Source organism: Mytilus edulis, chromosome 3, assembly GCF_963676685.1.
Source record: "Mytilus edulis chromosome 3, xbMytEdul2.2, whole genome shotgun sequence".
Lineage (NCBI taxonomy): Eukaryota > Metazoa > Mollusca > Bivalvia > Mytilida > Mytilidae > Mytilus > Mytilus edulis.
The window spans coordinates 65,326,736-65,351,998 of NC_092346.1; the positions used below are offsets into that span (position 1 = coordinate 65,326,736).

The 25,263-nt window shown below is 31.4% G+C and overlaps 1 protein-coding gene across 2 annotated transcripts; it reads right to left on the reverse strand.

The window, feature by feature from the left end:
* Positions 1–172: 172 nt before the first annotated feature.
* Positions 173–24,112, reverse strand: LOC139514456 (N-acetylgalactosaminyltransferase 7-like). 2 transcript variants are annotated; one of them, XM_071303741.1, is made up of 14 exons: positions 24,029–24,112; positions 21,716–21,862; positions 19,352–19,526; positions 18,772–18,958; positions 17,131–17,269; positions 15,697–15,863; positions 13,322–13,529; positions 12,519–12,692; positions 11,379–11,496; positions 10,033–10,152; positions 9,344–9,565; positions 8,332–8,433; positions 7,124–7,249; positions 173–5,341 (listed from the first exon to the last, which is right to left on the reverse strand). In XM_071303741.1, the coding sequence occupies exons 3-14, from the start codon at positions 19,496–19,498 to the stop codon at positions 5,201–5,203; spliced, it is 1,851 nt and encodes a 616-aa protein (XP_071159842.1). In that variant the 5' UTR covers positions 19,499–19,526; positions 21,716–21,862; positions 24,029–24,112; the 3' UTR covers positions 173–5,200. The 2 variants fall into 2 exon arrangements, with proteins under 2 accessions (XP_071159842.1, XP_071159840.1); XM_071303739.1 differs by lacking the exon at positions 21,716–21,862.
* Positions 24,113–25,263: the final 1,151 nt, after the last annotated feature.

Sequence of the window (25,263 nt, forward strand, 5' to 3'; positions counted from 1 at the left end):
ATACATGTGTTGCATAATTCTTCAACTCTCATGGCAGGCAAAACATTATGGATTTTTTTTTTAGAAATTAGACAAGGTCGTAAGATGATAAAATAATTATTTTTGAACTGATAAATTATCTAATGTATCTTTAGTTCATATATTAATTTCAATAGGAAATAACATGTAACAGTTCCATTTTAATATTCTTTTATTACCTTTTCCACTCATAATCACTATTTCAACAATATACGATTCATGGTAATGCTATACATGTGAATACATAATACAAATTTACATAAATCCCCGATTTTTACAATATAGCAAATAAATGCTACAACCTTAAAAGGCATGACAGAATGCATTAATATACAGCCAATGATAACAATTTATTAAAATATTTCTATAATACATGATTTATAAAGTTTACACATTGTACATGTACCACAAATTTTTAAGAAATGATTTAACAATGTTGTATGCAATGCTAAATTCAATAGAAAAGAAAGGAACTTTTATGATAGTCAAAGAAAAATAATTTGTTTAAAACTGAAGAGGAAAATATTTTGAAATGATTTTGCCCTAGCAAGAACAGAAACAGACATTGAAAAGGTGAGAGTACAAAGTTAACACAATTACTCCGATCCTAATAAGCTGTTGAAGTATGTGTATAATCATACTACAGATGAAGAATTCCCAAATAACTTTAACTTTATAAAGCATTTAGCACATTGACCATTTACCTTTACCCATAAACAAAACCATTTCACAAAGGAAGCCCTGTATGTGCTTCATTACCATTCTTGACATAGTGATGTTTGTATTCAAATTCAGACAGTAAATTTCAAGATATGAATTGAACAGTATTTAAGTATCTAAACAGATATAAGTAGATGCGGTATGAGTACCAATGAGACAATTCTCCATCCAAGTCACAATTTGTAAAAGAAGAAGTAAAACTGCAATCTACTGCTCACTGATGATACCCACGCGAAACAGTTCAGTAAAAAGGAAGTTGTTGAGTGATGAATAATTTGAAAACACATCACACAGTATAGATGACTTATATAAATCCTGAAACCAAATTTCAGAAATCCTTGTATTGTAGTTCTTGAGAAAAATGTGACGAAAATTTTCAACTTGGCTATTATGTGTGAAATAAAAGTAGTGTTTCGACTCGGTAAACAGGAAGTTGTTGAGTGAGGAATATGAAACACATTGCACGGTATAAACCATGAAACCAAATTTCAGAAATCCGTCAAGTAGTTCCTGAGAAAAATGCGACCAAAATATTCATGGGACGGACTGACTAACAGATGGACTGACAGATGGATGGATTAATTAATGGATGGATGGACAGAGAGAGGTAAAAAAGTATACCCCCCTTTTTTAGAGCAGGGGTATAAAAACCTGTTTTGCCTGAAAGCATACATTGGGCTCAATGTTATCATACTTACAAAAGCACTCCTTCAAGGATGTTTAAACAATCATCTCCGTATGAAATGAGATGAAAGATTGAACCAATCAATTACGGTAAGTGAAAAGAATTATCAACCTGACCTTTTACTTGGATACTGACTTCATGAGATGAACCTTTATATATATTTGGTTAATGGTTGTATATTTTGCAGTTCCCAAACATTTATGTAAAATTAAATATAGCCCACCTATTATGACTGACTTTTTTGCAGTTTAATACTGAAATATTCATTAAGATCTAATTTCAAATCTGTAGGAAGAATTTATACTATAATTTAAATAAACATAATTAAGGGCTGTCAATTAAGCCTTTCTCAATTGTTGAGACAAAGCATGAATATTTATATATAATGCAAGTGCTAATGTACAAAGGCAATCTTAAGGTATGAAATTAAGTAAACATAAATGAAATCTGTACCCACAAACTTAAAAACTGGCATCTATGGAATAACATTACTAAGAGAGTATACAATATTAAGTGACATATGTACAGTACTGTTTAACAGTGTCAATGAACTAGGATGCACCAATTATTTAGTTTTAAAAGTGTCATGCAGTCACTGATGGCAGTGCTTGTAAATCATAAATAACACACATGTCTGCTGGCTTAAAGAGCAGGAGAGAGCAGAAGAACAGGTTTTACCAGCCATGATTTTAAAGGGATATAAACTTTTACTTGGAAGTTTTATCAAGTTATTATATTATTACTGACTGTTTATGGTTTTGTTTTGATATGTTAAATAAATTTGTATTTTAGTAACAGTTTTGGTTAGATAAAATGGGTGTGATTACTCATGAGGTTATTCAACAAAATATAGTGTCATACTCTAAAATAAATTTATCTGTATTAAAACTATGTAGTTGTTTATTTATTTATGAAAAAAATCAAACTACAACTGTTCTAGCACCATTTTTGCCATCAAGGAGAAATTGCTTTTTAAAGAAAACATGATGTTTATAAATTAAAATACACAATGATGAAACAAGTGCAAATGTTTCTTTTTTTACTTACATTACAAACTGGTGAGGTCTAAACACTTCTATTTTTTTGCAGTTGCTGCTTTTAATGTAGTGAAGACATTATGCATTTAATGATTACCCTATAATATATAATATAAAGTTGAATGAATTGAAATACATGATATGAATGACCTTGTCCCCCACTACTAATCAATATGCCATATATATAATTCAAACTAGCACCTGTGATTTACTTACTAGCAATATATATATATACTTTAACATCCACATATACCACTCCACACAATGGAATGTTATGTTTAAATATTGACTCAATATAATAATATATATCTATGTAAAACATAACAAAAAAAGACAAAAAAAAATTCATTCATGAGACATAATTAGTTTCTTAAGTACAAAATGTCGAAATTTTTACTGTCAGAAAAGAAGAAATAAATAGGTGGGAGTTATTTTAAGAATGCTGTTTTTTGAAATTCTGAACACACATTAAAACAGTAACTTTTCAAAAATGTTAAATCTATAAGAAAATAAAGAAGTAAGAAATACAATTACATTAAAAACACACACATCAAACTTATATTAAGTTTTTTAAAATTGCATGATCAAAATTTTGAAAAATATTAAATCATTTCATTATTTCAGTACTATTCTAACACACTCAAGCTGCAAAAAAACAAACTTAACACTAAAAATAAGCATCATCAAGAAATCTGATAAATTATAAAATAAACTTGCAAATAACTAATGGCACATATCAATTTTTGGTTTAAAACAAAAAGATGAAAAACAATTTTGTATTGAAAAAATTCTTTCAGACATAAATAAATCATTCAAGTTAACGAACAAATTTATTTGAAAGTGGACGAGCAGTAAACAAAATGAATTACAGATTTATATATATGAGAACACAAATTCTCTTCAACTGGCATTAGAATTTATATTGAATCAACTTCAGCAATAGTTACAAAGAACTTTGCAATTAAAACAAAAGCACCTAACTTACTTTTTACAGTAACGTTATTGGTTTTATTTCGTAGAAAAAAAAAGATAGGAATATAAACAACACAGTAATTACTATGTACCCCTGATTTAGTAAGAAAATGTATCATAAACCAAGAAATGTACTGAACATACAAATATTATGACATTACAGTGTAAAATATGATAATAAATTTCATCATCTATTTTTGTTGCACATTAAGATTTTCATTGTTGCACATTAAGATTTTCAAAAGCCAAATTAGTCTATCTTTAACACTTAAATTCATGAAACATAGAACATTAGAAGAAAAAGCAACGATAGAATATAATTCTTATTCAAGCAAAACAAAAGTAATGGAATTTATGTTGACAGCATCTACATAAACAAGGCATTGAATACAATAAAAATTTCATAATGCATATTTACCTATACATAATACAACAATTGCATAGATAACAACAACACAAAGATAAGGTGAGATCAAATAACTCCTATCATTCATTCCATAAATTGTATCATCACAGATAAATAATCACATTTATAATATTAAAATCTTGATCTGACTCAAGTTTGAGTTCAGAGCATATCAAGGTTAATATGAATGGTCATTGATAAAAATTTGCAACACACTGTTACCTAAACTGAAATTAATCTGCTTCTTTGCATCAACTTTGTAAGTCTCATCGTATATGGCTTGCGAAATTTAAATACTATATTTCAACTGATATATTCATTGACCAATTCCCCAAAGATAAATTTGACCAGATTGAACTCTACTGCCAATAGATTAGTACTAAGGGGGCTAAATGTGTAAATCAGGCCAATCTTAAATATAAACTTCTACAGCCTTCAATAAATTGGCATCATTTCAAAGTTACATTTCTACATAATGTTTTTGTTTAATCACAAATCAATAAACTTAATTTCCCTCTGAACCCTGTTATCACCCAAAGGCCTTACTATCAGGCTCAAAAGTCTGATATACTTGAAGATATTTTAAGGGGTTCAACTTAGGCATTGATACAGATCTAGAAATAAGCAGAGCAGATACAAAAAGAAAGGCTGAACAAATGAAAACTAAATCCTTTGTCACTAAAGTGTAAATGATAAGTTAAGTTATACCTTTAATTGAATGTTGACCAACTTTCAACTAAATGTAAGCAATAAACAAATAAATAGTGTGTTTTGTGTAGCCTAATTAACTATCAAAGTTATATAGGCTTTATTTTTTTTATTTTTTTTTTCAAACTAGAGTTTATAAAGAGTTTGCATATTTATCTAGATCTAAGCCCACTATTCACAATGGTCACTCTAACCCTATTTATACCTATTAATTTCCTTACATTAAGCTGTTGGTAGCCTAGGTATCTACACATTTTTTAATTTCATTCAAAACTGATCATTATTTTTTTTAACTTATTTGGTTTCAGCTGAATGGAATAAAAATTGCATTCTTCTTTATAGTCTTCCAATTATTAAACCTATGACATTAGACAAACAATAACTTTCTTCAAAAACAAAATTAAATCAAGATTTACCTCTTACAATAATATCATGCCAATAATCTACCTTATTACATTACTCATTTCGCATGAGCTACAAGATGACATAATGCTGAGCTACAAGACTGAGTGTTTTAATCACTGGCCTTTGAGTTTGACAGCAACATAAGTGACAGCCTATAATACTGCTATCAAGATTAAAATATCATACTACAGTAACCATAAATAAATAAACATTGAGCACTGACTAGAATAAATAAATGTACACTTCTAATTATCTTTTCCATGTGTAAATTTCATTAATCATCCATTTTTGTGATGCTTTACCAGGTTCACAGCGTTGTAGAAGTAGTTTTCCATCAGTCATTCCTTCAACACACTTATCATGATGTTGTTCTCTGATCACACCTGTATTCTGTTAATTAAAAATAAATATTTCAATTAATTGTTTTATAAATATGAGATTGAAGGTAGCTACTTTTAAGAAACTTATATTAATCAAATATTATCATACATGAAAAACAAAAACAAATAATCTTTAAACTATATTTAGGAGAACATATTTATGTAATAGTACATACATTTAGTTATCAAAAGTACCAGGATTATGATTTTATACGCCAGACGCGCGATTCGTCTACATAAGACTCATCAGTGAATAGCAGTGATCTGGAAGGTTTTTTTCACTATGGGCCCAGGGCCCCTCAAAAATAAATTCAATGGGCCATTTTAAAAAATGATGGGCCATTTGAATTGACTTCTGTAAAAAAAAAGTATCAGTATATTTTGGCAAAGAGGTGTTGATACTTACCTTTATGATAATAAATAAAATCATGGATATTGTTCCTGTGATTTTGTAATTTCAATTTCAATGAATATACAATAACTTCTTCCAACCCCAACAATATTTTAGTCAACCTTTATTTACAATGTTTAAACTGGTACTGTTGCCTTGTTCATGTTCATGTTTTTTTTTTGTACAAATGTACATTAAATTTGGGTCTTCGTCGATACCATACTTATTCCAGACGTTATTGATCAGAGGACATTTCAGGCATTTCCTCTGCACTTCTTGTATTATTATAACTTCATCAGGGTAACAAGAATAACAGTATAGAGTACCATTAATTCAAAGAACATAACAACAAATCGCTGAAGTCATGTTTACAAAATGTGAAAACGAGCCAAAGACCAAAAAATGACAAGGACAGTTAAGCGTCTTTTATGGAGACAAAAACTATATTCCTAAAAAGTCTTTGAGGTACGTTCTTCAATCGAAATAATAGCAAGCTAAACTAAATGAGATTATTATTAGAGTTAAATCTCATCTGTGCTAGCGAAATTTTACAAATTTAAAGTTGTTGTTAAAAAAATATATCATGAATGATGGTTAATTACGTTTTTCGGGTTTATCAGTTAGACCGCATGGTTCTATTATTACAAGAGGAAAACACTCAGGACGTTAAATCGCATGGTTCTATTATGATAGGGAAACACCTGAGACGTCCAAAAAATATATAGGTGCTCCTATTATTGGAGGAAAATTACACAGTTGTGTACACACACATGGCGGCACAGAACACGATCGGAAATTCATTTGACGATATCTAAACGTTTCGAAACGAAGTGAAAAATATCGTGCACCACGTGGGCGCTTACATTTGTCACTTTTTGCGCCATTTCTTGTCAATATGCGCTATAGGCGCAGGGCGCACGTCTTTCCCGATCACTGAATAGAAATGAAACCTTGCAGTAAGTGTGCTGCAGTAAGACAAAACAGGTTTTACTGTGAACAATTTCTGATTTACTTCTTTGAGAATGAGGAACAGAAATACAAGATGGGGGATGCTCCAGAGAAAAGAATTACTGGAACTTATTCTGACACTTAATTTGGCTGCAATCTTATTTTTATTATTATTTTTTTCTATTTTTATCAGGAGGGGGCTCACCATCTGAATACGCCCTTGCTGAGTAAATGCATTGAATATTATTTTATTGCACTAATAATTAGGAGATAACTGTAGTGTTTTAGGCTTGACTTTCATAAAACCTAGATTTTACTGTTGAAAATTGAGTTTACCAAGCAACTTGTACTCTTTGCATAATGTTTGTATAAACATTATGAAGTTGGCAATGAAGCTTTAACCTTTAATACTTGACCAGATGAACAAAACACATCAATGGCATATAATCTTACCTCATCCCAGCTCCATGGACCAGTGGGCTGTACATCACAGAAATGTAAATGTAGTGTTGACCCTCCTGATGCCTTGATACAACGTTCACCAACACCAATCTGACCTTTAGTATTCAATCTGAACAACTAGGAAACATAATAAAAACAGTTAACATTTGTATATTTGAATCAGGTATTTTATGATCTTTTATGACAAATCATTCCATCAAAATTCCTAGTTCTAACTATACATTTAATTTCCTTAAACTTTTTTTGAATTTTGTTATTATTAGGTTCACTGAAAGGACATGTAATTTTACATTTTAATAATAAAATTTTCAATGAGAAATAAAAATCTCATAGAAATTCAACGTCTGACTTTTATAATTAACATATTAGCATGTTATATAGCATCTTGATTTGTAGTAATTTTGTACTGGAAGTTCTGAAGAATTATGTCTATAAATTAATGCATATATTACTGTCTTTTCCATATCCAGTACACACTATTGTGCTGGACCCAATCGGACAACACGTGAATAAGAAAAACCAGTTCTAAACTACAGCTAATAATCTAAGCGTAAGCAATATCCAATGATATAAAATAGTCAAATATCCCATCTCTATGTATCAACAGCATTAGCAGTTACAACAAAGCACATAGTAATTATCCAAAATAACATAATTTGCAACAAAATATTAGTATGATATCTGTTTTTATGTTGAATATTTATTTATTTAAAGAAAAGAAACATTGGTTTTACCAACTTGATATAATCTTTTTAAGTTAAACCAGACTAATTTTCTATACTACATGATTTGCCATCCCACCACCTTTAACTGCTCTTGTTACCTTTGTGTTACTCCACTAAAGACAGATGTTATGTTAGTAATGTAAACATTATTCTAATAAATCACTGAAATGACAAAGATTTAGTGCAAGGTCATCCAGCTTACCAAGGTCACCTCTATAATGGTAGCCTTGTAAACTGGATGACAACATATAAATACACAAAATTGATGACTCAATGATCAGCTTAGTTGTGTGTTTTACAATCCATCTATATCAGTTTACAACAGTTCTTCTCCCAGACATCTTGAAAAAGAATCAGAAAGAAGCAGATGAGAGGAAACAAGAACTACATTTAGTACCATTCTGTTACAGATGTAAAACTCACATAAGAACCTGATTATTAAGTCACATGGTCACATGATCTCATCCATTTTACCTGGTTACCACCATAGTGATGACAATAACTTTGGCCGATAGGTCCACCTCCCACTTGTTGTCCCATAACATCCCAACACTTGTTACTTCCTTCCAACTTGAACTGAAAAATAAAGAAAATACATTAAACACATTGCAGATATAAACCAATCATATATGTTTCATAAAATTTCAGCTAGAATTGTACACAGGAGAGTGCTAACCATGCAATTTTCCATATAATTAAAATTTCCAAGAGGCATTACTCTTTAGAAAATAATTGATCGGCACTGATTTTTGAACTCATTCACCACATTGCTGATATAAACTCATGATATAATTATTCTGAAAATATGTCAAGAATTGAACAGATAAAGGAAAAGGATGCAATTTTCCATATAATTAATGTTTTCAAGGAGCATAACTCTTTTAAAAATAATTGATCCCCACTTATTTTCAGATTTGTCCAAGATATTGCTGATATAATCCTATGATATAAGTTTCATACAAAACTGGAAAGAACTGTAAACATGAGAACAATAACCAGTCTGGATAGATAAACACTCAGTATTTTTATGTTCCTGCAACAATTCATGTTGGGGACAAAAATCAAAATGTTTATGAACTATATATATATATATTCAAATGTTCAACAATGTATAAATTTTCTAAAGGATTATCAGTTATATGCAGATTTTTCCAAAACCACAAAAATTATAATGTTTCATCTATCCACAAAAATAAATTCTTACTTTTAAAGCTGTTTACTTTGTTAAAACAACAGAATACAACAGAAGTTTCAACAAAAAATTAATCAATCTGGAAGAGTCTTAGACATTCTATTGTGACAATCACATGTAGCTGATACGATTGTAAATAACTTCAGCACATGTAAGGTATAAAGTTCACTTAAGGATTTGAATGCATCCATTGTTTGGTTATTGCTTTAATTTTTTTTCAGATTTTTTTAAGCTAGAAGTTGTACAGGTAACTTCAATATTCATTTGTAAGATAAAAGATAATGTTAAACAAACCTCTCCCCAAGCCTTGTTGGGAGGTAATGGAGGAAACTTTTCATAAACTTCATAAGCTACATTCTCCATAAACCATTTAAAACTTTTACAATTGTGTTCCTTTTTAAACTGTAGTTGTTTCGATACATCTCCTATAGGATAACCTCTCACTCCTGGTTCCCTGGTGTAGAAATATTCTTGAAATTCTGGATCCAGCCAAACTGCAACAACTCTCATGTAATTCTAAAAACACCAAAAAAAACAATGGAATATGTGATGAAAGTGTAAAAAACATTTTCTTCAAAAGAAAAATACAAAAGATTTCAAAAAGTGATCTTAACTATTTCTAAGTTGTTGTTTGTTGATGTGGTTCATAAGTGTTTCTTGTTTCTTGATTTTTTTTATAGATGGGACAGTTAGTTTTCATGTTCGATTAGTTTTACACAAGTCATTTCTATGACCCTTTATAGCTTGCTGTTGGGTGTGAGCCAAGGCCCCTTGTTGAAGGCTGTACTGTGACCTATAATGGTTTACTTTTACAAATTGTGACTTGGATGGAGAGTTGTCTCATTGGCACTTACACCATATTTCTTATATCTAGTATCTGATAAAATATCAAAGACTTTCAAAGATAAAAATTGTTTCTACAACTTTTAGTGCAGCCTTAATAGACTAAAAAGTTATACTTTTTTAAATATACAGAAACTCACCAACTGAATAACTGGTATTTTAACATCAACTTTACCAAATCCATAAGGCATATGGTTTCTGTAAATATGGCCAACTCTAGAACACGGAACCCATTCTATACTACCTCCACACTGCCATAGCTGAAATATAATGCATACATAAAACATTTTTATTTCAAAATTATAAATCTAATATGAATTTTTTTTAATGATGAAGTCGGATAAAGTAGTCGTAAGGAATTTGGAAAAAAATCACTTGTATCTGTAGATTGTAATATTGTGCTCGTGTGTTATTTCACTAACATTAATAAGGTACTTGTTATAGACTGACATGATTTCTAAGCACCATCATATATCATTCTATTAATTTATGATATCGTAGCATGATATATTCTTATTTTACCTATAAAATACGAAGGACATGTTACTTACAGAATCTGAAAAAACAAACCTAATCACAAAAACATAATGTCAACTAACAACCATTCTATTTAGTCTTAGATGCATGATTTTTTTATTAGTTGTTAGTGGCTTTGAACTAGCTGTCAGATAACTGTGAATACTCTCAGATCTATTTCTAGTGTCTTTTTGTTGTCGAGGTATACAAGTACCCGGCCACGTTCACTTGTTTTTTGTCCATCTGATGAGTTAAGCCTTTTTCAACTGATTTTTATAGTTCCTTTTTATGTTGTACTGTCATACCACTGTCCCAGGTTACATTATGTATGTATGTGCCTACCCAAGTCAGGAGCCTGTAATTCAGTGGTTGTCATTGTTTATGTGTTAAATATTTGTTTTTCGTTCATTTTTTTATATAAATAAGGCCATAAGTTTTCTCATTTGAATTGTTTTACATTGTTATTTCGGAGCCTTTTATAGCTGACTATGTGGTATGGGCTTTGTTCATTGTTGAAGGCCGTACAGTGACCTAAAGTGGTTTATTTCTGTGTCATTTTGGTCTATTGTGGACAGTTGTCGCATCGGCAATCATACCACATCTTCTTTTTTATATATACATCAAATTAAGTTGACCAATTTACTTATAGTACCTATGAAACAGAAGCAATCAAGAAAATATTAACCAATGAGTCATGAAAATTAGGTCAAGATCAAAATAACTCTGTCAGGGAGCATCTGTATATAAGATAGTTATCAAAGAAACCAGGATTATAATTAAGAAATAGACCATCTTTCTTCTGAAAAATGAAACTTTATACAAGAAGCCTAGTCCATTGCAACATTTCTATGTTTTTGCATTATGCAACATTTATTGTAAGAGAAACAAATTGCATCTTCAAAACATCAGAAAAAATCCTTGATTTATAAGATTTTTTAATACAAGTAATATGAATAGGAGTTTGGTTTACCTTAAATGACAATTCAAAGTTTTCTCCACCCCAGATCTTCAATCCAGGATCATAAGCTCCCATCTCAAAGAAATATTTCCTGTCCATAGCAAACAGCCCTCCTGCATGTGTTGGTGCTCTATAAATAAATATAATAATCTATAAATATATTTATCATATTATGACACTTTCACAATAACTTAACTGGCTAAGGCTGAAGATACTTCATTCATCTATTATTTCAGTTTTGAAATTTTACATACACAACACACTAAATTACAAATTATTTTAATGGCTAAACCTATACTACTTTGATGTACAGTATATCCATAAGAAAGCAAAGCAAGACCACAATATAACCAAACAACAAAATGAGATTTTTCAGCTATGGGCAATCCATTCTTCATCCATTTGAATAAGCTAAAGCCTGTGAGCACCAAAGGACAAAGATTGTTTCGTTTTACAAGTTAACTTAAAATTTAAAACTGCATTGTATTATTAGTATCAAAACACATTTAGGCAATATTTTGAATTGGGAGTTATCTTCCATTGTCCAAAATTGTGATTGAATATGTTTTTAAATCAGATGTAATAATGAGATATAATAAGGATCAATGGATTTGAAATTTATTCATATAATTTTTCATGCATAAATGACAGTGCATCGTAAGCCTCTAAAGGCTGGTTGGTATAAATATACATGTTAATTGACTGCTTATGTTTAAAATTGTAATATATTGTATTTCATGTATATGTACCAAGTTGTACTTTAAAATAAAAATATCTGTCTATCTATCTATCTATCTATCTATATGATTAACTACACATATGAAAAAGAATGTGTCCATAGTACACGGATGCCCCAATTGCACTATCATTTTTTGTGTTCAGGGGACAGTGAAATTGGGGTCAAAATGTCAAAAATTTAAAATTAAAAATAGATAGATCATATCATAGAAAACATGTGTACTAAGTTTCAAGTTGATTGGACTTCAACTTCATCAAAAATTACATTGAGCAAAAACTTTAACCTGAAGTAGGTCAGATGGACTAACGATCAGAAGTACAAACGGACAGACAGACCAAAAAAACATAACGTGTTCACACAACAACGAAGAAAGAATTAAGAAACTATTACAGTTATAAATACATGATACTTACCTATAAGGTTCGCTGTTATGTTGTCTTCTGTCCAGTTCTTGTTTAGGTACCTGACTCTCCTTATATAGAAATCCCCACTCAAATATACCTCTGTGATGTGTAGTACTATATACAGGGTGGTACCCAAAGTTATCCCAGTCAATACCATCAATAGTTGGTACTGCCATAATAGTTCTGTAAAAAAGTAAGAGTCAAGTATCCTTTTTATGTGATCTATATAGTACTTAAATGGGTAACAGTACTAGAATGGTTACAATGGAAATTATCAAAACCTAAAGAAAGACTAATGTTATTATTTCTCTGTTTGTCTTGAAATTTCTAAGGATCATTCAAAGCATTGTTCAAATGCTTATTTTCTAAAAATAGAAATAATAACACATGCTATAGAGCATACTTCTTTATAATCTTTGAAATCAGCAATCCCATTGACAGGTACTTTTTAAAGAAGTAGATATTTACATTATTTTAGTTTTAAGCTATAATTTGTAAATTTATGTCTGTATTGTTCTTTTCAAAAACAATTGTGTAAAATTTCTCTAATGATAAGCCAACACACGCTTTATAAAAGAGAAATATTAAAGGTCTCTTCTGCATTTATTATCAGGATATTAACAATCAATATCACAGTTACCTCCCCTGACTTACCTGTCATATTTAATTCTAGCCAGCAGAAGGAACAAGCCAGTTTTTATTACATTCAAAGAGAGCATCTAATAATACAATGACATCCGCAGTGGACAGCTCAGCTCCTCTAGTTTTCATGATATTGACAATTAACATAATAGTTACCTCCCCTATCTTACCTGTCATATTTAATTCTAGCAAGCAGTGGAACAAGCCAGTTTTTATTACATTCACAGTGAGCATCTAAGAATACAATGACATCCCCAGTGGACAGCTCAGCTCCTCTTGTTCTTGTACCAATCAATCCCATTCGCTCTTTATTTCTGAATAACTTCACCTTTCCATTAAACTGTTTAATATATTCCTCTAATTTGCCTTTTAAATGTTCTGCGTAATGATAAAAGAACAATGGTTACAAACAGAAGTTTTATAAATACAATCAATAGTACAATTTTTCCAATATTTCTTAGATAATGTCAAAGTTTTCAGATACAAAACAGAATATTTTAGTTTCAGAAAACCTGTGTTTTTGGCATCAAAGCTAAAAAAATATCAATTAAGCAATTGTTTGTTCTGTCTTCCTTATGTTTTTCTATTTAAGCAAATGCACATTTTTCTCATAAATTAATAATTCTGACATGATTAGTTTATGATTAACAAGTGAAACTGCCAGCTACTGCTCACTGATGATACCCCCGCTGCAAGTGGATAATATTAATAGTGTAAAAATATGCAAGTGTTCGGTAAACAGGAAGTTATCGAGTGATTACTCTGAAAACGCATCACACAGTAAAGTTGACTTATATAAACCTTGAAACCAAATTTCAGAAATCCTTGTATTGTAGTTCCTGAGAAAATTGTGACGCAAATTTTTAACTTGGCTATCTTGGGTAAAATCATACAAGTGTTCAGTAAACAGGAAGTTGTCAAGTGATGAAATCTGAAAACGCATCACACAGTATAGCTGACTTATATAAACACTGAAACCAATTTTAGAAATCCTTGTATTGTAGTTTCTGGAAAAATTGTGACGAAAATGTCAACTTGGCTATCATGTGTAAAATCATACAAGTGTTCGGTAAACAGGAAGTTGTCAAGTGATGAATCTGAAAACCCATCACACAGTATAGCTGACTTATATCAAGCCTGAAACCAAATTTCAGAAATCCTTCTGGTGTATTTCCTGAGAAAAATGTGACGTACACGGATGTCCACACTATCATTTTCTATGTTCAGTGGACTGTGAAAATCAGGTAAAAACTCTAATTTGGCATTTGAATTAGAAAGATCATATCATAGGGAACATGTATACTAAGTTTCAAGTTGATTGGACTTCAACTTCATCAAAAACTACCTCGACCAAAACAACTTTAACCTGAAGCGGGACATACAGGCGAGCAAACTAACGGACAGATAGACGAATGAATGAACAGACCAGGGCTTCCAAAACGGTCATATATTCCGGTCATTTGTATAATGTCCGGTAAAAGTCCGGCTGGTCAAAGCATGAAACGGTCATATACTTTTTAGTTTTCAAGGCTTTTTCGGTCATTTTTACATTATTCACGATCTTTTTGACCCAACCTTTTGCCTTTAACATCATCACATTTCCGGTCATAAATGTGACATGATGATTAATTACTATCAAAACAACACCTACTTCAATACTTTCTAATTTTAATCAAGGCTAATTAGTAGTTGGACAGCTGAAATCTACCTGTTCAGGTGACAGGTGATCTATGTTCAGTAACGGACATCGTATAAATTGATCGGTTTATTCACTATTTTTTTCTTACTTTTCAGTGGTTTGTTTCTAATTGATTTAGTCCAAAAGATTAAAATTATTAGAAATTAGTTTATCAACATGATTTGATGAAAAATTTAAAAAGGTTTTAAATGAAAAATCGTCAGAACTACGTCGTATGAACTAGTACACGTGTGCGCATGTGCACAGGTGGGAAATTTAATTATGCATCCTACATTTCTTCAAAAATGCTAAAATTATCATTGATACATGTATCTAACGTTCATTTCAAGTATTTTGTTGAAGAAATAACGTGGAAAGAGCTTCTTCACTCAGTCGTGCTTTATAAACATACACGGATTTTACGTATCCGTTTATGGTCCATGTTTTACCATTGTCAAGTCAACATCCGGTTGACCTCTCCGGTTAGAACAATGTGAAACGAAAGTAAAGTTTTTGACAATATCATTTTGCACAAATAAAAAGTCTAAGGCAGATATGAACACGCTGATGTGCACACTTTGAATGATGCACTGCCAATTTAACAGTTACATCCGTACATCAAATTCATATCATATCAAAGTAAGTTTAAATTTTTTTTTTTAATGTTATGTCAATCATTGGAATGGCCATCTGATTACCATAATTGCCTTTTGTGACCAAGTCTTAAGGGATTAAAATCGGGATCAGATATGAAATGTCCGGCTGGCTCAAATATTTTTTGGAAGCCTTGGAACAGACCCACAGACCAGAAACCATAATCCCCATAAAAGGGGCATAAAAATATGTGTGTATCCTGTATATTCAAACCTTTTTCACTAAAGTCATCAACCATGACCACTTCATGGAGAAGATGTGGCGGTGAAGTGTCGATTACACTGTGTACAGTTCTGACCAATGTGGACCATCCTTCATTATGGAATACCAGAATAACACTAGCTGTGGGAAGATCTTCTGGGTACTGCCAATATTTACATCTGAATGTTTAAAGTTACAGTTTATTCAATATGATCAAGAAGTCTATATCATACAACAGGGTGACAATGGGAAGGTTGTTAACTCACTTAAATGCATCCAATCACCTAATAAAGGATTACTGTTTGAAAAATTAACTCAAATATACAACTTATATCAGTCAATGAATAAAATGTAGACCAGAATTACCTGCTGTTTATAGTAAGCTGATCCCAAGGATGCATTGGTTCATAAAGTTATATGATTGTTGGTCATTTAGTATATTATCAGATACCTGATATGAAAATACAACTTAACATGGGGTTAAAATTTCGTGGTTTTGTCTCTATATAATATTTCATGGGGATTAAATGAGGTTTTCATTAAATGGAAGTGATATTATGTGTAGGTTAATTTTCGTGGGGTTTTAATTTCATGAATATATTCTTTCCATAAAATAAATTAAATTAAATCCTCCACGAACATTTTTGCTTTTACAGTATAGAAATGGTGTACTGATATAAAAGGTTTCTATACACATAAGCTCCAAATAGAGCTTTCATTAGTAGAAGCCATATTAATTATTGTGCATCAGCGGCGAAAAATGTTAAAGCATAAAAATAAAGTAAAGTATATGCCAAAACACATAAATAACATTTTAGGGGATTAAGGAAAAATTGTATATTTCATTTTGTGGTTTTGCTAAGTTTGCATATGTTGTGTACAAGTTGTAATGTTGGTACAAATTCTAATTTGTACAGATATTTTGTACAATCTACCGCTTAACACAAACGGATGATGCAAGCACACAGTCTTTTGTTTTGCATTTTCTGTCATATTTCAACAACTTCATGGTACAGTCTAAAACTGAGCATTGATACAAACACATTATATGAACACAAGCAGACTTTTTACGGATATGATTTTGGTATAAGGAGAAAAATAACATAAGAACTTAAATCATTCAGGTATCCTTATTTACTGTTTTAGGACAAGGAGAATAGCACTTAATGTTAGGTTAAAGTATATAAATTTGAAATTAAGACATTAAACCGATACATTTTAGAAGATAAACTTTTATCACCTGGTGCAAGAAGGTGTGTATCAAAAAACTTATAACTTGTATAAAAACCCTGTACAAATTATAATTTGTACAAACTTACATCTTGTAAACAACACATACAACCCTATACAAAATTACTACTCTGTGGAAAATTTATATGCGTGGCTCATCAGAATCTAAAAATTTGTATTCCATGAATAATTATTAATCCACAGTACATAACTTACTCATCTAGCCTAGTATCTGGTATAGCTCTATCCATGGCAATTTTATCACTGTTTACCATATTAAAACCATACTCTCTAACAGACTGGTCAGCTCTGAGTTTCTCTTCCATACTGGTATATACAGCCTGTCCACCTTCACCTGCATAAAAAATGTTAAATATTTATTGGATAGGGGGACAATTATAATTTCCTACCTAGCCCATGGTTTATATATATCTAAAATGAACTAAATATTAAAGATAGGACTTACAAAAAGAAAATGAAAATTTTATAAAACTAGAGGCTCTCAAGAGCCTGTGTCGCTCACCTTGGTCTATGTGCATATTAAACAATGGACACAGATAAATTCATGACAAAATTGTGTTTAGGTGATGGTGATGTGTTTGTAGATCTTACTTTACTGAACATTCTTGTTGCTACAATTATCTCTATCTATAATGAACTCGGCCCAGTAATTACAGTGAAAAATATTTTCTGAAAATGTACAAAAATTTCCAAAAATTTATGAAAATTGTTAAAAATTGACTATAAAGGGCAATAACTCATTAAGGGGTCAACTAACAATTTTGGACATGTTGACTTATTTGTAGATCTTATTTTGCTGAACATTATTGCTGTTTATAGTTTATCTCTATCTATAATAATATTCAAGATAATAACAAAAAACTGCAAAATTTCCTTAAAATTACTAATTTGGGGGCAGCAACCCAACAACCAGTTGTCCGATTTGTCTGAAAATTTCAGGGCAGATACATCTTGACCTAAAAGACAATTTTACGCATGTCAGATTTGCTCTAAATACTTTGGTTTCAGAGTTATAAGCCAAAAACTACATTTTACCCCCATGTTCTATTTTTAGCCATGGCGGCCATCTTGGTTGGTTGGCAGAGGTCATGCCACACATTTTTTAAACTAGATACCCCAATGATGATTGTGGCCAAGTTTGGTTAAATTTGGCCTAGTAATTTCAGAGGAGAAGATTTTTGTAAAAGTTTACGAACGATGGACGACGGACACCTAGTGATGAGAAAAGCTCACTTGACCTTTCAGGTCAGGTGAGTTAAAAACATCTTTGCTCTTCTCAACCTTGCCATCAAACCCTTGTCTTCTATACACATGATATCGATTGTATATCTGTAACTGTCACCCAATGTATCTTTCTCTTGAAGAATAACATGACAGTGATTCATTAGAAATACATGGTACAGATTAGCAAGTATAGTACACTGATAAACTATGAGTGCCAGGCAATATCAGATTTACAGTGATCAATACTGAAGATAGAGTTATCTTCCTTTTATTTAGAGATATGATCTTGTGTAAGAGTCTACTGCAAATGTTTATAATCAGTGTTCCTTTCCTTTTCGTGTGTTTTAGCTATGCATTTTCTTATTTTCTGTCAGGGATGCATAACCTATATCCTGTGTTTTTTCTCATAAAAGTTGTTTTTCTTACTAACCATGCTAACCAAGGCTACTTGAAGCTGTTTTTTGTTTTGTTTTACGGTATTAAACTAGAATAGGTGATTTTCACTTGTCGTCATTACTTATCATAATCGCCAATGCTTGGTTTTCATTTTTTAAGATATTGCCTGCAGGTATTAAAGACGTTTTCGTCATTCCCTGTCTAAATGTTTCTTACCTGGACCACTTTTAGCTGGTTTCTCTTTGGGCTCAAAGTTACCCAATACACCTGGCTTCAGGACAGCAGTAGGTCCAAACTTCCTCTGTGGCTCGACTGGCTTTAAATCCTTAGCTTCCATTGGATTTTCTACCACATTTTGTACCACATCATTTTTGACAGGAATTCCAGTATCATGATGAACTCCCTAAAGAAATCAGAAAGTGCACATCAATTAGTTATAGTCAAACTTCCTTTTATCATGAGTATAAGGAGACAAGTACAGCCAACAATAATAATAAAGATTCTTGGTTTTACTTTAAACATATTTTTAGTGGGAAAATATTGCAAATAGGAAAAGACACAAGCGAAACAGACTTTATATGGAATCTTCACCATTGAACATATCTATCAATATAATGAAAAAGAACATGCAAGTATCATTTCAGAATTTGCATAAATTGGACAGAAATAAAACTGGTAGAATATAAAGAACAGACGCTGAACTTTGATAAAGATGTGCTGCAGCTGGTGATCACTTTTTACTTTCTAATCAGTGGGGATTTCTAATTTCATGTGTAACATGTACAATGTATAATACCTTTCTTTTACGCATACGTTTCATGAGAGCTTCACTTTCGCTACTGCTACCTTCTAATTTACTGATCAGAAATGGTAGAATAAAAATCAAGGCAAGCACTGCCACTCCAATTTTTATAGCCGATTTCTTTCTAATGTGACACCTCATTTTCACCTGTTATTATCAATTTCTTGATCTGAAAAATATTCAAATAGAAAAGTTATATATTAGCAGTTGGAATAATTATAATTTGACAAATTCAAGTGTTAAAATAGTTTATATCTGTGCAAAAAATCTATGTTAGATGTTACATCCCAGCTCATTTGTTCTAACAGGGGTGATCTGAGCCGGATCACCCCTACCAGATCACCCCAGTTTGAGTGTCTTTGTTATGCATGCTTTCCTTCGTTCTGAAACATTTTGGCGGGAAGGACACATCCACTGTAAAACTTATAATTAATTATACGGAAAAGACTATGTATCCAGTGTATATGCTGGGACTCGAACTCAAGACCTCAAGCCTCGACTCAAGCCTCGACTCAAGCCACGACACATACCACTACAGCAGGACAACTGGATATATGCGAACAGTAATTTAACATACTTAACGGAAGCAAGATCTTTTGATAAATGGGTCGAGTTGGCAGAACTTTATTCAGTGGGGTTTAAACCTTTTTCGTTAATAAGTGAGATATCAGACTGATTGTTCAATTTGATTTTACACTTTTTTTAAAGTAGGGAGAGTCGGTAAACAAGAGTGTGACAATTTTTTTTATAAAGTGGCGATATAGTGTGGGCCGATTTGCAAGTGGGGCGAGTTGACATTGTTTGATAACTACTCATCGTGTTCGGGGGTCACAAAGGTTATACATCATATAGTAATATATAAAGTATATTATAATGGTTGTGTGGCGTTCTAAACTAGATTTTATGAATTGTAAATGGTTTTTCATCTAATCTAAAACAGCTGGGATGTAAAATAGTTATCCCACTCAGACTTGGTGTGTCATCATGGGATAACTATTAAATACTGTTGTTTATTTGGTGAGTGGTAATCTCTATACTTTTGAATGATTTGTATTCACTCAGTGTTCTATCTAAGATTCAAAGGCAGAAGTAATGGTCATCCCATGAGGACATGGTGTGTCAGTGTAAGATCACCAAGTCCTTATGGGATAACCATTTTACGTTCCAGTTGTGCTATATTAAAGATAGATGAAGGACGCTTTATTATGATTTCTTGTTTGAAAAGGGACAACTTGATCATGTTTACAGATAAAGAATTTAAATGATTAGAGCATGTAGTCAAATCAAACGCAATTTAGAGCTTACATTGTATGTTACTTGGTGATGGGCATATTGATTTTAAGTAAAACTTTTGATATTCAATTTCAATATAACCAAAATAAAGTATAATATTTTATGAAATTCATATACATTCATGACATTGTAGGATGAATGAAGGTATCCTGATTATATTGACTAATTGTCCTTTTGAGAACCAATTTTGGATATTTATTGTAAACCCATGGTGGTCTGCGGACCACAATTACCATTTTTATAATTTCACAGTCAACAAATACAGTCTAGAGTCACTGTCTGTATTACTTGCAAAATTTTCATAAATCTTACAAATTTATCTCTTCATGTTCTATGCATTTGCATTTTAAAGTACAATGTAAAGAAGCCCAGTTGAAAAAAGGTAAGAAATAAGTGCTTTTGAAGTAAAGCCCCTTGACATGAAATTGTCCATATTTTGAGTTAGAGCTGGTACGGGAAACAACAAGTTACCAATCGAACTGGTAGATGGAATAAATCTGAAGGTAACTTTAAATATTGTAATTATCATGTTTATGTCTTTGTAACGAGATTGGTGATGAATTTCATTACCTTTTGCAGTGTAGTTCTTTGGTAAATTTTCGAGTGCAATATTTGGATACTTATTTCTTGCACAGAAGTAACATACTAAAGTTTGGAAAACTATTTCAGTTTAAAATAAACCAGATGATCCGCAGGGCGCAGCTTTATACAATGTACAACCGCAGAGGTCCAACCCTGAACGGTTGGGGCTAGTATGGACACAACATTCAAGCTGGATACAGCTCTGAATTTGGATTGTGATTAAATAGTTGACACAACATAGGTTTCTGACACAGTATGAATGTGGTCTAATGAACTTAAATTTTTTTTTTGCTTTTGAGCAATTCACTATGCTGTTGAATATTAATCCTCTCAACAACAAAAAATATTTGAAGAAATTTTCTTTTTAATTTCTGAAATCTGAATAATCTGTACAACTTGTCCAAAAAAGATATCAAAATAATATTTTATATCTTATCCTTGTACATGTAACCATTTAATTCATAAAGTCATAAGTTTGATCACCTCTAAAACTTTGATATAAACTTTGGTATCAAATTTATAACCAAGGATTTGTACGACAGTTCACTTCCGACTTTAGACCTGTTTCTTAGATAGGTCAAAAACAAAAGACGCTTGCTTTTGTCAACAAAGGTGCCATCGATCTACAAACTGTAATGACCTCAAATAAAAATATATTAGAGATCGCAATATATTTCAGATACAATTATTTTATGCACAATTATACTAGTAATTCTCAAAATATTAGGCATGTCTATGTTTAGAGGCGGATTTAGGGGGGGGGCCTGGACCCCCCTTTTTGGGGAAAAAATTGGTTGCTTATATTGGGAATCACTGAAGCGTGACTCGAGCGGGCCCCCTCTTAGGTCAATCAGTGGGTCCCCACTTATGAAAATTTCTGGATACGCCACTGATGTTCAAACATATAAAAGGAAAATTCAGAAAAATATATTAGTAGGTCGAAAATACAAATATACACCAGGATATATTATAAAATTCATATGTACAAAAATGGTATGCCCAAATTTTTTCCATTATGTTTGCTGTTTTGATATAATTACATTTATAGTACAGTCTCATTGGGGGTCATTAACCTAATTTGTATAGGATAGATTTATAAACAGTATTCAGTAACGGTCTCACTTATTAGCGACAACAAGAATTTTAGCGACAACAAGCGTCAACAAGCGTCAACAAGCGACAAGAAGCGACAACAAGAATTATTTTAGCGACAACAAGCGACAAGAAACTATTTAGCGACAAGAAAACATTTTTTTTTAATTAAAATGAATTATTGCAATAAATATTAAAAGAATATGCAAAAGAAAATAATTTTAGCGACAAAAAAGTTAAAATTGATAGAGAAAAAGAAACATTATTTACATAATATTTTATCATCTATTATGAATAACAGCCAGTATTACGTTTAATTATTGTATTATGAGATTACTTTTCCTTGTGTTTTAGAACATATTATTTATCTTATAATTTGTTTTTTAACTCTTTTCGTGCAATATATATTAAGCTCGCAAAATGAATTATTTGTGCATCATTGTCCTGAAAATATTGACACAAATTGTGAAATACAAAGAACTGAAATCAAACAGGAGGAAAAGAAAATTGAAATGTGAATGTTTTTAATCTTTTTATTTGTTTATTGCCTCATCAAACGATATATATCATGTTTATGCATATTGATTGAAGATGAAAGGAAATTAATGACAATCTTGAGTTTTCAACAGGTGTTCATTATTTACAATGATTGTATATTCTGGCGCGTGTAATTGTATAGTCTGACGCGTGTACAAAGTTGAAGGTGTTAATTGGATGTTATTGTAGCAATAAAACAGGGGACACGCGACTCGTTAATCTCATTTGATGTTCCACATGTTTGCTTATCAAAATGGGACCACCATGTACAAAATGTATAAATATTATGTTAGATAGGAATGTACATATTACTATATAATGACTAAAAATAATTAAAAAAAAATTAAAAAAAATATATGGACCCCAAGGTAAAACCACGTCCTCGTCGTGGGGTCTGGAAACACGATTAAATAATAAAGATGGCAAAGCGTGGTTGAGAGTTCTATAAATAAAGCATCGAATTGACATAACAAGAGTACATTTAGAGCATAGTATTAAGCAAATGAATCAAAATATTATATTCAATTATGTCCGCTCCATATATATCTCCATTCGTTTATTCATACTTTGACTTTGATGAAAACAGATACATACATTATCTTATACATATTCTTCATATTTAAAAATAAAAAAAGAAGCTCAATCTCTTTCTTCTTCACAAATGTTAAATTTCTTCATCTACCAATATACTAAATATAAACTTCACAATCTCTTTCTTCCTCACAAATGTTTCATTTCTTTGTCTATCTATATAATAAAACATTTTAATTAGACATATCTGCTCGTAAATTAAAAAAAAAAAATGTAATTCAAATTTCTTTATATCTAATGAAAAAAAATGTTTTCTTGTCGCTAAATAGTCTTCTTTTCGCTTGTTGTCGCAAAAATAATTCTTGTTGTCGCTTCTTGTCGCTTGTTGACGCTTGTTGTCGCTTCTTGACGCTTGTTGTCGCTAATTAGTGAGACCCTTCAGTAAAACTGTCAACGTGGCCTGAGCAGTTGCTGAAATGTTCTGTCACCCAAGTGACAACCTGCTAGTTTCCTCTTAAAGAAAACCCTTCAACATGAAGTTACATGCTTTTGTAAAAAGGTATGCCCTTAATCTCATTATTTTTACAATCAAAATTGTTCTTTTGACGAAAATTTAAAAAACACAAGAAACTTTACCGGAAACAGGTTACTGTTTACATCAAAACTGAAGAGGTAATACAAGGGAAGTAATCCATTATTAGAATCATTTTCATACGCAATTATCAAGTATTTTATAGTGTCTTACTATACAAATCCTTGGCAATACTTTTGTTGGTAATGATTTAATTTGGTTTTTTTGGTGTTTTAAAGCCACTTTAAGTACCGCTTTTTGGCTGTTTCGTGGCGCACAATTTAATTGGTTTTGATAGGAAAAGTTAAAGTGATAATCCTAGTCAATTAAGATTAAGTGGAGTCGAGTGCACCAGATTCTTTATTTCTTATAAAACCAAGTTAATGATACAAAGAAAGATATTTTTACATATAATAACATACATATTTTGCGCATGACAAGTTTGCACAAAACGAGCAACAAGAATGAGAGATTGGTGATCAACCCGCACGAGTGGGGTTCGAACTCACAACCTCAGTGTTGCCGGTTTGCTAGTGATTACAGTAATAACTACTAAAACTAAGGGGATTTAAATAGTATAGAAAAGTCAAGTACGACTAAAGAAGAAAAAAGCTTAAAGTCATATGAAACTTGCAAAGTGACCTTCGCGTAACCCGTCTCGTAAAAATCCGAAATCCGGTGATCGCAATACGCATGGATCTGTCACTGAAATAAGCTTATATCTGATTGTACATGTTAAACACGAGCTCAGTATCCATGCATTTTCGTTGATTGTTGACAAACGGGAAACAATCGTTAAACTTCAGCTTCAAAACACGAACTTTAATTATCTGCCATATTCTTTTCACAACAACACTGACCGATTGAAAAAAATGACTATTATACGAAATTTATGCGAAAAAAAAATGATAAAATCGTGCACAGAAGACTAAGTTGATGGAGTATGTATGCATTGGTTCAAGAATTGGAATAACATTCTTTTTCACGATTTAAAACAACACTCAACGTTTAGTTCTCTGCTAGTTATTACGATATTCTTTTTATTTGTGTGGCGTTTTTAATCTTGGCAACCCCACAGTGACAGTTTAAATGTCTATAACACCATGGCCGACACTCGGCTAACCGAGAGATTGGTCGGTTAATCTATATTGAGTATGCGGCTATATCGGCGGTTGGTCTAATCGGGTTGGCTAAAGTCTGTTAATCAGGTGTTATCGAGAAAATCATTGAAAGTTCAGCATGTTTCATTGTATAACTTTCTAAATATATTTTCATCATAAAAAGTATTCATGTCTAACAA

Bases quoted from the DNA above. Each gene is read 5' to 3' on its own strand.
- LOC139514456 (XM_071303739.1), bottom strand. From the start codon at position 19,498: ATGAGGTGTCACATTAGAAAGAAATCGGCTATAAAAATTGGAGTGGCA. The intron at 17,270-18,771 runs GTAAGAAACATT...TTTTTTATGCAG, and splicing joins ACCAGCTAAAAGTGGTCCAG to GTGAAGGTGGACAGGCTGTA. The intron at 7,250-8,331 runs GTAAAATGGATG...TATGTTTCCTAG, and splicing joins ATCACTATGGTGGTAACCAG to TTGTTCAGATTGAATACTAA.